Below are 16467 nucleotides of genomic sequence, written 5' to 3' on the forward strand. Positions count from 1 at the left end.
AAAGATTTTGAACACTTATGAGAGAATTAGGTTTAACTAACCTATCTTCACTTAGTGTTTAAAATAATTTTAGCACTTTTAATTAGAATTGAAAAATGCTTACAAAAATAACATTTTTGATTGCATTCTTTGCTAATAGTTAGGGGGAGTTTATGATCTTTAGTGAAAATTAATTATATGTTCAAATAAAATTTAAAGATAGATTTGATTGATTGAACATTGTTAATTTTCGAAATATGAGTAGCCAATACCACTAGAGCTAATTAATTTAGCATTCTAAGTGTTTTAAAATCAGATTTTGACATTTTAGTGCACAGAGTATCGATACCTAGGTATGGATACATCCTCACTATGTATCGATACACTATGAAAGTGTACCGATACATTCATTGAATGTGTATCGATACACTCAATAGTGTACCAATACACTCGTCGGGTATTAAATCCCTGAAATTCTTTATTCTCTCAAAAACCTAAACTAAAACACTCCTCACGTCGTCGTCCCTCTCTCTCACTGTACTTTCAAATCTTGCTCAAATCCAACGTTTCAAGTCGGAATCCATTCATTTTTTTTTAACTCTCAAACTTGCTTGCATCAACAAAATCATGCAAATATCACCACATTCTCACTTAATCCGAAATTTTCAAGGTAATTTTTCTAAAACCATTATTTTATGAATTTTTGAACTCAGGACTAGTTTTTAATTAGTTCTAGGTTGAATTAGATATCGAGCATTGTTCATATTATGATTCAAAACTATATTCTACAACTAATTTCATCAAAAACAATATTTTTCAAAAAAAATTTAAAATTTTCGAAATAAAAAAAAGTTTGACTTTAAAATTGTTGTTTTTGATTTAATTATGTTATTTTTCATGAAAACTATACATATTATGATTTTTCAAACAATGTTTTCAAAAATAGTTTTCAAAATTACCCATTAGGATTGATTTTAGAAAACCTTGAATATTACAGACTCATATTGAGTTTTGGGATTGATTGTGTTGCATACATATATTTTTAAAATTACAGGTACTCTTAACCATTCCGATTAAAAACCATGTCTCATTCAAAATATCCTATGTCTTCATCTAGTCGGTCTTCAAACCGACCTCCTATTCCTATTCCTCATCCTAATCCAAATCCAAATGAACCGAAAATGACTATCTTAAATTCCTGTTTTAACCAACTTGGTCATAGAGAAAATCTCTACCATATGTATGTTAATTTATTCCAGTCATATAAAATCCGGGAAGAGCGTATCCTTTCAATCCAAGCTATGATCGATATGAAATTTCAATATCTTCATACCCTTAAATCCTATAAATTTGATAAACTCTTTCACCTCAAACCTATCGTTTATCACCAACTAGTCCGTATTTCTATTCCAATGTGGTTTGTGTCCAAAACGAGTCTCGAACTGCTACTATAGGGATTCGATCCTATCTTTTAGGCCAATTCGTTTATATTGACTCCGACACAATAGCTAACACTTTTGGGTTGGATAACGAAAAAGAAATTGTTGCTACACCTTATAAAGCTAAGGCTAGTGCAAGTACCTTGATAACTCATCACGAACGCTTTCTTTATTTGATCATATCTTGGTGGTTTAGACCATCCGAAGGTAGGTACTCCACCCTTAGAGTCTTAGATTTATAGTGGATACATTATATCCAACATAAAAAGAAAATAAATTTGCCACAAATCATTTTTGGTGAGCTAGTAGAAATCGTGAATAATGTACCGTCCATATATGTTGAAACCTTAGTTTACGGTTTTCTTCTTAATAACTTGTTTATCAAATCAAATCTTAGGGTCTCACTTGATGTAGCCATCCCCTTTAAGAACCAAATAAATTTCACAACCTTGAAGAAATCGGGATGGTCCGGGGAAAATAATCAATGGGTTCGATCCATCGAGAAAACTAGGCGCTAGCTCTTCACGAGCTCCTCCGGCACCGACTGCGGATGATGATCTAGAGCTTGAAGAACTCATGCGCGATATAGATGATCACGTACCCGATGACGAACTGGTCCAGCAAGAAGATCAAATGCCTCTATACTTTCGATCGTTTTTTGAGTCATTTGATATGAGGTTTGCATCCATTAAGTCCCATTTAACCGCTATGGGGGCTCAATAATTGGAAATTCAATGGGAGATGCGCGAAAATAACGAAGCTATGAATGAATGATTAAATGCGCTTACACTCGAGATGCGAGCACATTTTCATCCTCCCGATCCATCTATGGATGATTAGACCCTTTTCTTACTTTAATTTTCTTGGATTGAACTTATGACTTATTGTTAAAACATTTTGGATTTTTTGGATTTGTGTTTTGGATGATTGGATATTTTGTTTGAATGGTTTAATTTTTTTAACTTAATGTTTATATTGGTTTATTCAAAATATGCATCATTTACATCTTAGTTAAATGTGACCAATTACCATTGCACATTTGTATATGAATATTAATTATGAAACTAATGGCTAATCTTTCTCTTGATTGTGATCTTAGCAGCTTAAGCTTTATCTATAAATTGGCTAAATTTTCTTAAAATCTTGTTTAAAAACGTTTTATAGAGTCCTTTTTATTTAACAAAAAGGGGGAGAATAAAGAAGGGGGAGTGGGGAGTAATCTTCAAAATTTATTTCAAAAATGATTTTCAAAGAAAATCTTAAAATTTCTTAAATGTTTTATTATATCAAAAAGGGGGAGATTGTTGAAAACATTTTGATGTTTCAATATAACAAATAGAGTATAAATGATTTTAAGATTTTATATCCGATTTCAAATATTTGATTAAATTATTCGAATATAAAAAATATTACTCCAAGTTTTCAAATGTCAATTTCAATCCTTACTTAAGTGTAAAATCGTGTATGGGTCTTAAAAGATTTTTGAAACAATTTTTACAAAGTATTTCGAACCTTAATTGGGCCAACAATGATTTTTGCAAAGAGAGGTACCGATACACTGTTGGATGTATCGATACACCCCTAATATCGAATGCATTTTATGTATCGATACACTGGCCGATGTACCAATACACTAAGTCAACCAACGGTCGAAATATTTGAATTTTACAGAGTGTACCGATACACCTAGAGAGTGTACTGATACACCTAGAGAGTGTACCGATACACCCACGCTCCCAACATATTTTTTAAATGATAAATTACATCACAACGTCTCTATTGACTTCACCAATGATCCCCAATGTTCAGAAGTGATCTAATGTGTATTTAAACAAACTCAGAAGTCATTGATAAAAAACAAGAAACAAGTATTGAGAGAGAATCAAAGAGAAAGTCTTGAACTTATCGTTTGAGCATTTTCAAGCCTATTTTCATTCAAATATTCATTTTTCTTTCAAGAACACCATTTTGTGCGCAATTGTATTCATTATTGAGTGTTATTTATTTGTTCTAGAATTGTGCAAACATCTTGCCTTGTGAGGTTTTCTGTAAGTTTGCAAAATTTATATTTTTTTCTTTGGGAGGGAGTGTTCTCAAGAATTTGGGGTATAATTCTTGAGGGAGTTGTAAGGTTATTCTTTGTCCTCAAAAGAAAGAACAAATTAGTGAATTTGTTGGAAAATCTTTAGTGTGGATAACTAAGGTAGTGGACGTAGACTTGGTTAAGAAGTCGAACCACTCTAAATCGCTGTGTAATATTTTTTAAATTTCTGCAAAAACTTCCTCCGAAATTTTTATTTTCGATTCACCCCCTCTTGTTCGATTCATCGATTAACTGAACAAGTTCTAACAAGATAAATCGTCACAAACCGTCTACCCAATTTTATATCAATCCGCCCTAATTCTTTGTTTATGACCATGCCATGCATTCACACATTGCTGTACTCAACTTTGTTTATTTATTATAACCTTTTTCTTTTAAACATTGTTTTTAGCACGGAGAATTTTCTAACGACTTTTGACATCCTATTTATATACGTCAAAACCCACCTAAAATTACTAATTATTATACTGTTTTTCTTAAATTAATACTAGAAAAAACTTAAGCCACTTATACAATTTTGGATAAATTAAATCGAAACGTGGATACTTTATTTGAAATAATTAAATAATTTAATAAATTAAATTAAAATACGAGTGATCAAAGTGAAAAAAACAATAACAAATGGTTACGGTCGAGGAGTGTACCTTAAATTATTTTATCTTCACATTGTGTTATCTGAGGTCATCAATTCCAGCTCGGCGACCAACTACCGTTGATCTGACCTCTAAAATACGCGCCGCATAGACACGTGTGAAGTGCAAATTTGCCATGTCCCACCTTTTATAATCAAAACACCCCTACTTCCAATGTCGACTTTGTGCGGTTTACTCTTGGCTAGATCATAATCGTCCATTTTTTAAATCTAAAGGGATCTGATGGACCCACTTCTTACACGTTACATCATACGTGGATCTGAAGTGAAAAATTAGAATAGTGTTTTAGCCTGTCACCTATATTAAGACGAGAAAATAGCCTTTCGAAACAAAATTGAAAGACAAATTTACCCATGTCGGTGTTCTATTAGTAGGATAGGTTCATATTAGTTTTGAAAAACATGTACTAATTTGTCATATGATAAGTGAATCAAAAGTTAAACTATGTAATATTCTTTAGCTATTTGTGTATGCTTCCCGAGAAAAAGAAGAAGAAAAAGGGAGTAAAAGAGAAGACGGATTTGATTCTCAACAACTGTTACTCTAACCTCAAAGTCTGTAGCTCTCCAGTTTTCCTCTTTTTCCCTCTTCAATTTCCAGGGAATCAAAGGGACAATTTTTTTTCTTTAAAAAAATCAATTTGATTTTCGTTTTAAGTGGTTGTAAATTTGAATTTTGATTGGAATAATAGATATGAGCAAAGAACGGCCACCCGAGCCTCTCGATTTTTTCATTTGGACTGTTAAGGTATATATCTGCACTCTTGTAGTTTTGATTTTATTTGGATCTTTATTTTTGTGAAGTTCAGATCTTGAGTTTTTTCTTTTACGAGATTTTAGTATCGCTTCTTAATTATGGAATATTCCTAATTGTATTGTAACTTTTTTTCGAGTTTGAAGTTCCGATGCTGACACTTCGTCTCTCGAATTTTTTCAATTTGTTAAAAAATTGTGCATTTGATAGTTATCAAATTTGCAATCGTTCTAATATTTTGGTTTGTTTTTTATTACTGTAAACTGTCAGAAATAAATTGATAAAGAGAAGGTGATAAGCTTTTATTGTTTTCTCTTTATGATCAAAATGAAAGTTTTGCTTTGGTTTCTTGGACATCATTTTGATATATTGTTATTTTAATATTGGAGCATAGGGTTCAATCTCTCTCGTCTTCTATCTCCTGTTATAGTATGGATACTATTTTTATTTTGATGAATCCATATATTGTTGGACTGCCCTCTTGCTAATATATGACATGGTAGCATGTCATCAAAGAATGTTTGTTCAGGGTTGCCATTTTCACCTTTTTATGGAGTTCAATGTGTTGCTATTGTTCATTAAGGTCATCCCGAGATTGTCTGAGTGGATTAGTCCAACTGTGACAAGAAAGTAAATGAACAATCTTGGTCTAGTTACTTCCAGAAATTGTATAACTACCTTTTTCTTAGCTCGGCATATGGTCTGTTGACACTTCTGAATCCGATAAAGACATTCTCATGCAAGTTTATCGAATTCCCAATTAAAGGAAAGATTCCCTTTTGTAAGGAAAAGAATTTCCCGGGTGCATCTTTTTTTTTTTTTTGGTAATGTCGGGATCTTGAATTGTATCTTCATTAGTCCCTGTTGCAGAGGACTTTTTGTGGGAAGATGACAGAAAATACTGACAGATACATCAGGTGGGTCTTTATTGTCGAAGATGAGCTGTTTATCTCAAGTTATGTGACATATTTCTAACATGATTGGAGTGTCTTAATTAACGTTTTGGAAGTTAGGGTAACTATGTATTTAGGTTTTTTCATCCTCCTTGGAAGACTTGTTTGTGCTTGTTTAATGTTGAGGGTGGTATTCACCAATTGCCCCAACAACATTTTTTTAGGTGAACTGACTCAGTAAATGCACTTTTTGTTGTGTACTTTCAAGGATAGACATGGAGAAAATAATATGCATATGACCTTTTTGTTCATTATCATAATTCATAACCTTTCCCATCAGATAATGGAAACAGATAGTGATATATCTGATTACCATTCTGACTAACAATGAATCCCCGAAAGAGAAACTGAAACTAATTAACAAGGCAACTTGTGTATGCCTTGAAAAATGCTGCAAAAGGTGTTTATGATGTATAAACAGACAGTTCTTGAAGTCATCGGTGAAGATTTTGTTACAACTTTTCCTTTTGAAATGTAACATAGAGGTTTATCATAGGGATATTTAATTCAATGACAAACTTTTGCTCTGCGGTTTTATTCTTTTTCTGACAGGATGTTGGTATGTGGTTGGAAGAAATAAATCTTGGTGGCTATCGCCAGATTTTTAAGGAAAATAGTATCAATGGGGAATACTTGGAAGGAATGTCTATGTTTACAACTGAACAGATTCTTCGGTTTATAAGGCGATGCCATATGAAGTGGGGAGACTTCATCACACTATGCAAGGAACTGAGGCGAATAAAAGGTCTCTCACAATCTCTCTCCCCCCTTCTCTCTCGGATTGTATATAGTATATAACATGTATATATAATGTATACAACAACAATAAAACCCTATTCCCATATGTAATGGGGTTAGGGGAGGTAGGGTAGTAGGCTGCCCCCAACGCCAGGTTGAAAGCAGCTTCCGTGGAAGACCTCCGGCAGTCAGAAAAATTTAAAAATAAAGATAAAGTATGTGTGTATATAATGTATGTGTGTATATTTCTGTAAGTAGTATTTCTTCTTTTTCTGTTACACGGGCGTTTTTCTCTTTTGTGTGCATTATTTGTCTAGCTGCCAAGCATTGCAGTGTGCATTGTTTACCTTTGCAGCATAGAATTTGTTGTGCATTTGTCAACAGCCTGGTGCTATTTCCCCATTTTTGTTTTCTCAAACAAGAGGAAGCCTTCCTAGAATAGATAGCTTCATACTGATTGATTTTAATGCATTTTTCAGTGGCTTGCCTTAAAGGTGAACAAAAAGTCCGCAGGCCGTGGTGGGCTCCGCCTTGCCTTTCAGTAGTCTTTGGCAAGGTGGCAAAGAGCAATCGACAGTCACGCGTCGTCTCTTTGAAGCTGGAACCATAATGAAGAATATGCCTTTTACGTGCACATGTCGTGTTTCTCCTCGCTAAGGGGAACTGAACTTTTTGTTTAAAAATCTGTCGAAGGTATGGCTCATAGTTCTTCCTTGAAGAACTCTTCTATGTATACAAAGCCTTTTCCTTTTAACATATCGTTATCTGTTGATTCATGCATCTTGTTCAGTAAATTGTAATAATTTCACTCTTTAGGCATCCCTTCTTGAAATGTTTCATTACTCTGTTTTCTCTGTCAAAAAATTTCTTTTTGTTTTGGAATCTTCATATTCGGTCTATCTATTCAAATCTTTACGTAGTTTCAAAACGTCTTATAAGGGTCGGTTTGTTTCCTGGAAAATAGATTCAGCAAAATGAATTATATGTCAGGAAAAATATTTTTTATTATTAACACCAAATACCATAAATAATATTATTTGTTAAAAAATGATATTATTATTTTAAAATATTAGAATAATTTATTTAATATTATATATTTTGTATCTAAAATTTTATAAATAAAAATATTACATTATTTTTATTTTTTCAAAATAAAATATTTATAAATTATATTAATAATTTATTAAAATAAGAATAATATATTATTAAAATAATAATAATAATAATAGTAAAATATTAAATATTATAATATTAAAATAAAAATATTATACTATATTTTAAAGACTATATTAAAATAAATATTTGATAATTAATAAATAATATCAATAATTTATAATTTGAAAATTGTTAAGGTCAGCTTGATCCAACCTTGAAAATTTGTTAATTTAAAAAGTAAAACTAACTAGCAATTTTAATAAAACAAAGATTTCGACTACTTCAGATAGTACATAGGTTTAGTTTTGATTTTTCATCCCATAATGTTAAAATTTGGAAATTTTAAATTTATTTACTATAATTTAATTATATGATACGCGTATAGGTTCACTTTGGATAAACTATAATTTATTTTATTTTCATAATTAATTTAAATATGTTCGTACGAATCAACTTATCTCAATATTTAAAAGAATCATTATTGTTTTTAGAGATTACGTGTTCAAACACCAACGACTGAGGGTGATTAAGAGTTCTTTTATCAAATGATTGAAAATATTTAGAGTTATACTACTTTGTAATCACTTTAGTTTAATAAAAAATAATTTAAATTTCTCTAATAATTTTATCAAAATTTTAGATCTTTTATAACTCATAAATAGACACTTAACATACGTAATTTATTAGAGTATAGTTCATAAATATTATATTTTTTCCCCAAAAATTAGATCAGGATCGAATATTAGTATTAATGAACGAACGGTTAAGATCAAATCCATAATCAGAACACTATGAAGCGGACCTCATGCGGTCACCCCCCGGCCGAATGACCTAAGTGCCTAAACTCTAAAGCAATTCAAAATTCTCCCACTTCAAGCACTCTTCAAGTTGAAAATCTCTCGCTAACAATTTTCCCAAAGGAAAAGAAAAAATCCCATAAACCCTAAATCAAATTTCTCCATTAAAAATAAAATAAAAGGAACGGAACTAAAACAGTGGAAGAAGAAAAGAGAAAATGTTCTCTCCAGGATTGAAACGAAGCAAATTTAGCTCTCAAAAGGAGAGAAATGTAGGGTCAAATCCAAGGGCACCAGATTCTCCAGCTCCACTAACAGAGAACCGTAAATCAGGTGACCAGACTCCGATTCCAGATCGCCCCAGCACAGGCACTCCCGCTCCTTGGGCTCCTCGTTTGTCTGTCCTTGCTAGGTACTATTTCCACTCCTCATTTTGAGGTTTTATTCATTGAGCAAGAATCTTATGTCTTTGACATAGTTATGGTTGAATTTGAATTTTAGAATCGTGAGTTCGTCTTTATATTTCGCTTAGAAAAGTATCCCTGTATAAAAAATATTTTGAAGTTAGGCTTCTGGAATTAAGCTGAAGAAATGTGGGGAAGTGGCAAGCAAAAATGGTAAGTGAATTGTCGACTGTTAAGAAATGGAGAATTCGATACTGGACAGCTTAATAAGGCTAGGATTTGTTTCGCATTTAAGGTTGTTGATTCTTGTGGATGGTGCTGTGTCATTGATGCAGGCACCGCATGCAAACTGTAATCATGCTTTGTAATGTTAGGAAGTTTGAGTCTTCAAGAAAAAAAGAAAGAAAAGAAACGAGAACAGTGAATAGGGATTGGCCTTGCTCCCAAGTGTTGTTTTGGTTTCTCAAGGAATTTACGTGCTGGACTAATCAAATAATGTTTCCAAACTGCTTTTATTTGTTGGTTAAACATACTTTATTTTTTTTTTCCTGCAGGATGGCTTAAATCACAAAATACACTATAATTTATGCCTTCTTAGGTCTGATTAGGGATTATTGTTGAAACTAATGAAAAACAATAGATGAAAAACATATGGCTACATGAGTAGGGGATTTGAGAGAAAGAATGCCTAACCCTAAGGTTAATTTTAGCAACGTCCAAACTTAAGAGAACAATTTCGAACTTTAATCTTCATTAACTAAAGCAAACTAAAAAATAAATAGAAAATTATATAGGACCACTGCTTCATTTCAGGGTTACCTGATAAAACCCCAATTAACCTATAAAAGTTCCTTCTTAAAAAAAAGAAAATTTGAAATCTGCGGAATTTAATTTTTTCATAGATTTCAAGAGTTTATATTTCACTTCCTTAATGTGTCTGTTTGTGGCTACAACTCTTAGTTAGTAACTAGTAATTAATTTAACATTTTAAGCCCTATTGCAATCAGAATTCCACCAGCAAACAAGAATGATAAAGGGGACGGAATAGATCCAATTAAGCCTGTTTTTGTTGGAGAGTTTCCACAAGTTGTTCATGATGAACAGACCAGCTTTTTGCAGAGGCGTGTTCCTGGTCAGTATTGCTGGCTCCTATCACTATCTGTGTCCAGATCTGTGCAATTCTTTTAAAATGACTAATTTGTTGTTTCCACTTGATTTGTGCCAGCTGATGTTTGTATATCAGGCGGAATGGATCAGGGAACATGCTTATCATGGATTATATATGGGAACAAAATTTTTATCTGGAGTTATCTGTCATTAGCAGCTTCTAAGAAATGCGTTACTCTTGAAATTCCTTCTGATGTTTTAGGAAATGCAGATGGTGGAAGAAATTCCTCTCTCCGCAATAATTGGTTGCTTTCTATTGTCAATTGGGATAGCACCTCAAAAGTAACAAATAGAGTTGCAAATCATCGCTATTCTGCTGGTATTGTCACGTGTAATCAGAAAACACAAGCTGTTTTATATTGGTCTGACATCTTTGCAGATGTGGTACCTGCACCTGTTATCACTTTTGCATCTTCAGATGAATCATGGGTGACTTCTTCACGTAATGACAGTAATGCCACCCAAAACAAACATGCAGTGAGTTTTTCTGGTTCAAGTTATTTCAACTCTTTGATTGCTTCTGCAATTCCTGGTACCCGTAATGCTTGTGTTGCCCTTGCATGTTGTTCCAGTGGCGAGCTTTGGCAATTGTACTGTAGCCCAAGTGGTATTCAACTAAATAAAGTACACCAGAACATACGAAGTTTGTCATCCCAAGGCCCTGGCATTGGTCAACTTGTTGGGAGCAAGGGATATCCAAGGCCAATGATATGGTGCCTTCCTAACATCTCCGTTTCCGACTCCAACCGCCAATTTTTTCTACTGACAGAAAATGAAATACAATGTTTCAACATCAAGCTTTTTCCTGATTTAAAGGTGTCAAAGCTTTGGTCTCAGGAAATTGTTGGCAATGATGGTGATATGGGTATTAAGAAGGATCTGGCAGGACAGAAACGAATCTGGCCTTTGGACCTGCAGTTAGATGATCATGGTAAAGTTATTACTGTTCTTGTTGCCACCTTCTGCAAGGATCGGGTTAGCAGCTCAAGTTACACTCAATATTCTCTTTTGACCTTGCAATATATGTCTGAGGTGAACACCTCAGATTTTCATGAAAGGGTTTTAGAGAAAAAGGCTCCGATCCAAGTGATAATTCCTAAAGCAAGGGTAGAAGACGAAGACTTCTTATTCTCCATGAGACTTCGAGTAGGGGGCAGGCCCTCAGGATCAACAATCATACTTTCTGGCGAAGGGACTGCAACAGTCACCCATTATCATAGAAATTCTACTCGGCTCTATCAATTTGACTTACCTCATGATGCTGGGAAAGTTCTTGATGCTTCGGTTCTTCCGCCTACTGATGATGGGGAAGATGGTGCATGGGTTGTGCTTACTGAGAAAGCAGGGATATGGGCGATACCAGAAAAGGCTGTTTTACTTGGTGGGGTTGAACCCCCTGAACGAAGCTTGTCTCGCAAAGGAAGCTCAAACGAAGGATCCACACTAGAAGAGAGAAGGAACCTTATGTTGGTGAGCAATATTGCTCCAAGAAGGGCTAGTTCAGATGCATGGGATGTTGGTGGTAGACAATCGACTGGCATGACTGGGATTACACGCCGAACTGCCCAAGATGAAGAATCAGAAGCTTTCCTAGGTCAAATTTTCCATGAGTTTCTGATATCTGGGAATGTTGATGGATCACTAGAAAAACTCAAGAGTTCTGGGGCTTTTGAAAAGGGTGGTGAAACCAATGTCTTTGTACGGAAAAGCAAATCAATTGTTGACACCTTAGCTAAACACTGGACAACTACTAGAGGTGCTGAAATTGTTTCTATGGGTATCATATCAGCTCAACTCATGGATAAGCAGCAGAAGCATAACAAATTTCTCCAGTTTCTTGCTTTATCCAAGTGCCATGAGGAGTTATGTTCTGGACAGAGTATGATCTGGCAGTTTTGCCATAGATTTTTCTGCTGCATTTCATTTTCTTCTTTTTTCCTTTTTTGTTAGAATTTATTTGCATAAAACAGTAGGTAGTATCCATCATGGTACATTTAATATAAACTCTGACTAGTCTACCCTTTTAGTTGGTTTTGAACTGTTATTTAACACTTTTGTTGACTTATAACATTGACGACCTAGCTGGGCATTTCATGTTGCAATATGTAGTCAAGTTGCAGAGGTGACTTCATGTTCAGTTGTTATTAGTGTGTGGAGGATTACATTGACTTTTTGGCTGCAGTTTAGAAAGCATTTCCTGGTTGTCATATTTGATTTTTGAGTAGCATCTTTGATCTTTCTATGGCTTCAATCAAATATTTTTTCCATTGCTAGACATTCTCAGGAGCGAACCCTGTAGGCAGGTTCTCATTCTTGATGTTATATATGACTGTTAAGGGGAATAATTTATTTAATGTCTATCTTGCTTTCTAATAAAACAACAGACAAAAGAGAAACATGCCTAATTTTCAACTTGTTTGGCAGGACATTCTTTGCAAATCATCTTAGAACATGGTGAAAAGCTCTCTGCAATTATTCAACTCAGGGAACTGCAGAATGTGATCAGCCAAAACCGTTCAACTGGAGTTGGCTCAAATCATTCAAGTTTTGAAATTCAAGTTTCAGGAGCTCTTTGGGATTTGATTCAGTTAGCAGGGGAGAGGGCCAGGCGAAATACTGTCCTTCTGATGGACAGAGATAATGCTGAAGTGTTCTATAGTAAGGTCTCTGATCTTGAACAGGTATTTTATTTCTTAGAAAGGCATCTGGAGTATATAATCAGCACGGAGCAACCAGTTGGATTTCAGATCCATAGAGTTTGTGAACTTTCAAATGCATGTGTTACTCTATATCGAGCTGCCATGGACTACAAGAATGAGTATCACCTATGGTATCCACCACCAGAGGGTTTAACACCTTGGTATTGTCAACCAGTGGTACGTAATGGGCTTTGGAGCGTTGCGTCTTTCATGTTTCAGCTGTTAAAAAAAACATCTGAGCTTGATATGTCAGCAAAATCACGACTATATTCTCGTCTGGAAGCATTGGCTGAAGTTCTTCTGGAGGCATCTAGTGGTGCTATAAATGCTAAAGTTGAGCGAGGAGAAGAACACAAAGGTCTTCTAAATGAGTACTGGAGTAGAAGGGATGCTATTCTTGATTCCCTTTATCAACAAGTTAAAGGTTTCGTAGAGGCTGGTTATCAGGTTAATCCTTTTATGCTCAGCATTGTCTTCTTCTGTTCCTGGTTGTCCAGTTGCATGCATCCTTGAAGTGTTTATTTCATGCAGGACTTAGCTGACAACCCAGAAGAGAGCCAAGAAGAAATCCTTAAAAAACTATCTTCAAGCCTGCTGTCAATAGCAAAACGACATGAAGGCTACCAGACCATGTGGAACATATGTTGTGATCTCAATGATTCAGGATTGCTAAAAAATCTTATGGTATGGATTTGAGTATTTGCTCCGTCATATTTTTCTTGTTTGGGTTCATGGATTTTCTTGAACACCTAATAGGTATGAAATGGCATGCTTTCTCACTGCCCATGCATTATTTGCAACTTTTGGACATCTTTCTACGCTTTCCTAACCCATGCTTTCTTCAAGTTGCAATAACAAATGGAAAAAAGAAGTGATCTTTGTATTTTTCGTCTTGCAAGAATTTGTAGACATGTTTGCTATTACATTAATATTTCAAATTGTTGTGTTCAAGTGTTATTTCTTGTTTTGTTTTTTGGGATTATTAGGGTATTTGGTGTATTGACTATTTCAAATTTTGATGCGAGTTTAGGAGATGGCCTATCAGTACCTATGTTACTACTGTTTCTACTTGCTTTTAATTATTGAGATATCATGAAGTGTTTTGAGTGTTAAGATGTCTCTCCCATTGGTTCTCTTATCTTCCTCTCCCCTGTATTTTCAAAATTTTCATTAAATTCCTCTTCTCCTTGCCCCTTTTCTGCCTCATTTTCTATTTATTCTCTTTCTCCCTCCTCTTGTTGCCTTGTTGCGTTCTACAATAACTTTAGTTTATGGATTATGCAGCATGAGAGCATGGGACCTAGATGTGGATTCAGTTACTTTGTGTGTAAACAGCTGTATGAAAAAAAGCAATTCTCTAAGCTGCTAAGGCTTGGGGAGGAATTCCAGGAAGAGCTATCCATTTTCTTATATCATTACCAAGATCTCCTATGGCTTCATGAATTATTCCTTCATCAGTTTTCAGCAGCTTCAGAAACTCTTCATGTTTTGGCTCTTTCTCAAGACGAGGGCTCTATTTCAATCACTGAAGAGGAGATTGATTCTCACCATGCAAATCCAGTTCCAACATTGACCGACAGGAGACGACTTTTGAACCTCTCCAAGATAGCTGCAGGTAATTTATTTTGACATTTGTCATTTATTACTTGATTGCACTCTGGTTCTATTTCCCATTGGTTTTATTCTCTGTTTCATGGGAAAATTTAATCATTTTTCCATCATAAAATAGCGCTTAGTACCTAGTAGAGGTGATTCTTGGAGGAAAAAAAAAAGACTTGAAAACAGAAAATAAGGAAATTTGATGGAGGTTTTATGCGAATTGCTATCATTGGTAAATATTTTTTCTTTCCTCCCTCTTCGCCTCTTTGATCATATTCCAGTTTCTAAAAGTTTGAAAACATAATTTTAAGAATCTCCTACTATTAGGCCTATAAAACCTCTCTTCCGTTTCCCATTTATCCTTTTTCCTTCACTATCTCTTAATGAGCAGGTAAAGATGCCGACTCACAGGTAAAAGTGAAACGAATAGAAGCTGATTTGAAGATTTTGAGATTGCAGGTTTGTTGCATTCAACGAGAATATATACATATATTCTGCTTTTATCTTTAAAGTGCCGTTGTTATCATTAGTGCATGATTTTATCTCGTCATGACCTGTAGTGATTCATTTTAGATGTTATAGACCTTCTGAACGTGGGTATAATCAAGCTGAGCTGAATCAAGTTTTTCTAAGGCTCAACCATTACATTACAAAAATATTATAAACTGGATCTCTCACAAGCTATTTGAGCTAAGTATTAAAATTCGATATTGCTGACTGCTTTCTGAATCATTTTAGGTACTCTATATAATGTAATGGAAGTGCTTGAATTGCACCAGTACATGGAGATACATCAACCCGTTTTATTCATTTATAGTTAAGTCTGTATCCTTTTGTTGTCGTCTGCAGGAAGAAATTATGGAAGTTCTACCTACCGATGATACAAAGCAACATGTTGAAAAACAGCTCCTTCGGCCCGAGGAGCTTATAGGGCTGTGTCTCAAAAGTGGAAGCAAAGAGCTAGCTTTGCAGGTCTTTGATGTATTTGCATGGACGAGCTCATCATTTCGCAATAGCCATAGGAACCTTTTGGAAGAATGCTGGAAAAATGCTGCCGATCAAGATCCTTGGAGCCAACTCTATGAAGCATCCGTATCCGAAGGTTGGAGTGACGAGGAGACCTTGAAACAACTTAGCCAAACTATCCTTTTCAAGGCTTCAAACAGGTGTTATGGTCCGAAGGCAGAAACCATTGAAGACGGATTCAATGAAGTTCTACCGTTGAGACAAGAAAACGCAGAAGTAGCCGGTTTGAAGGATACACGATCATCTGTGGAGGCAATATTGATGCAACATAGGGATTTCCCGTATGCTGGTAAGCTAATGCTGACTGCTATCATGCTAGGATATGTACAAGGGGATGAAGTTAAATTAGAAGAGGGGAGAATGGTATGACGGAATATTAGGGCTAATACTGATTACATTCTGGGATGGTCTTTTTCATTTGTGGTGTTTGTATCAACGTTTCCCCCTTCTTTGGGGTCTTATTAAATGCATGGCCCAAACATGCATTCCGATTTTTTTATATATATTTTAATTTACGCGTACAATAATCTCGGGCTTGGCGTGAGAAAGATAATTAGTGTGTATTATAAAATATTAATAAAATCATTTTATTGGATTAATAACATTTTGTACAGACCTTATAAGAATATATTCTCTTAAATCTAGAGCTTGAACAGAAGGAACAATTAACCCTAAGGCAAAACCCAATTTTAGATTTCTCCAAAAGAAATGGATCAGGAGATTCCAGCCCAATATTATTAGTGGATCCATCCGAAAAACACTCGACAAGATCTTGTGAATCCCACGTGGCATAACGTCAGCCTCAACATCTGTCCGAAGGAAATCAAAATGGGAATCCACATCCAATGCAAGGGCCAATAGATTGTTGCTGACATGTACATTTCCTGATCCACATCAATCCTCTCATCTCCAGTCCTCCATTATAATCCAATCCCCGGAAAATGAACAACTTAGATAGATCCCTAAAGACGGGTCTTTCAAAGCTGTAATCTTAATCGCTA

General features: G+C 34.7%; 2 protein-coding genes across 2 annotated transcripts; both read left to right on the forward strand.

Annotated features, from left to right (window-relative positions):
• The first annotated feature begins 4602 nt into the window (after positions 1–4602).
• Positions 4603–7365, forward strand: LOC120146416. Its single transcript, XM_039159981.1, has 3 exons — positions 4603–4922; positions 6434–6626; positions 7099–7365. Exons 1-3 carry the CDS (start codon positions 4869–4871, stop codon positions 7227–7229), a joined length of 378 nt encoding a protein of 125 aa, XP_039015912.1. The 5' UTR covers positions 4603–4868; the 3' UTR covers positions 7230–7365.
• A 1338-nt stretch (positions 7366–8703) lies between these two features.
• On the forward strand, positions 8704–15965 carry LOC120146417 (nuclear pore complex protein NUP133-like). Its single transcript, XM_039159982.1, has 8 exons — positions 8704–8983; positions 9983–10107; positions 10201–12021; positions 12567–13288; positions 13373–13525; positions 14126–14456; positions 14832–14899; positions 15290–15965. Exons 1-8 carry the CDS (start codon positions 8790–8792, stop codon positions 15833–15835), a joined length of 3960 nt encoding a protein of 1319 aa, XP_039015913.1. The 5' UTR covers positions 8704–8789; the 3' UTR covers positions 15836–15965.
• The last annotated feature ends 502 nt before the right edge of the window (positions 15966–16467 follow it).

This window comes from Hibiscus syriacus, unplaced genomic scaffold, assembly GCF_006381635.1.
Source record: "Hibiscus syriacus cultivar Baekdansim isolate YM2019G1 unplaced genomic scaffold, ASM638163v2 tig00110925_pilon, whole genome shotgun sequence".
Taxonomy (NCBI): Eukaryota; Viridiplantae; Streptophyta; class Magnoliopsida; order Malvales; family Malvaceae; genus Hibiscus; species Hibiscus syriacus.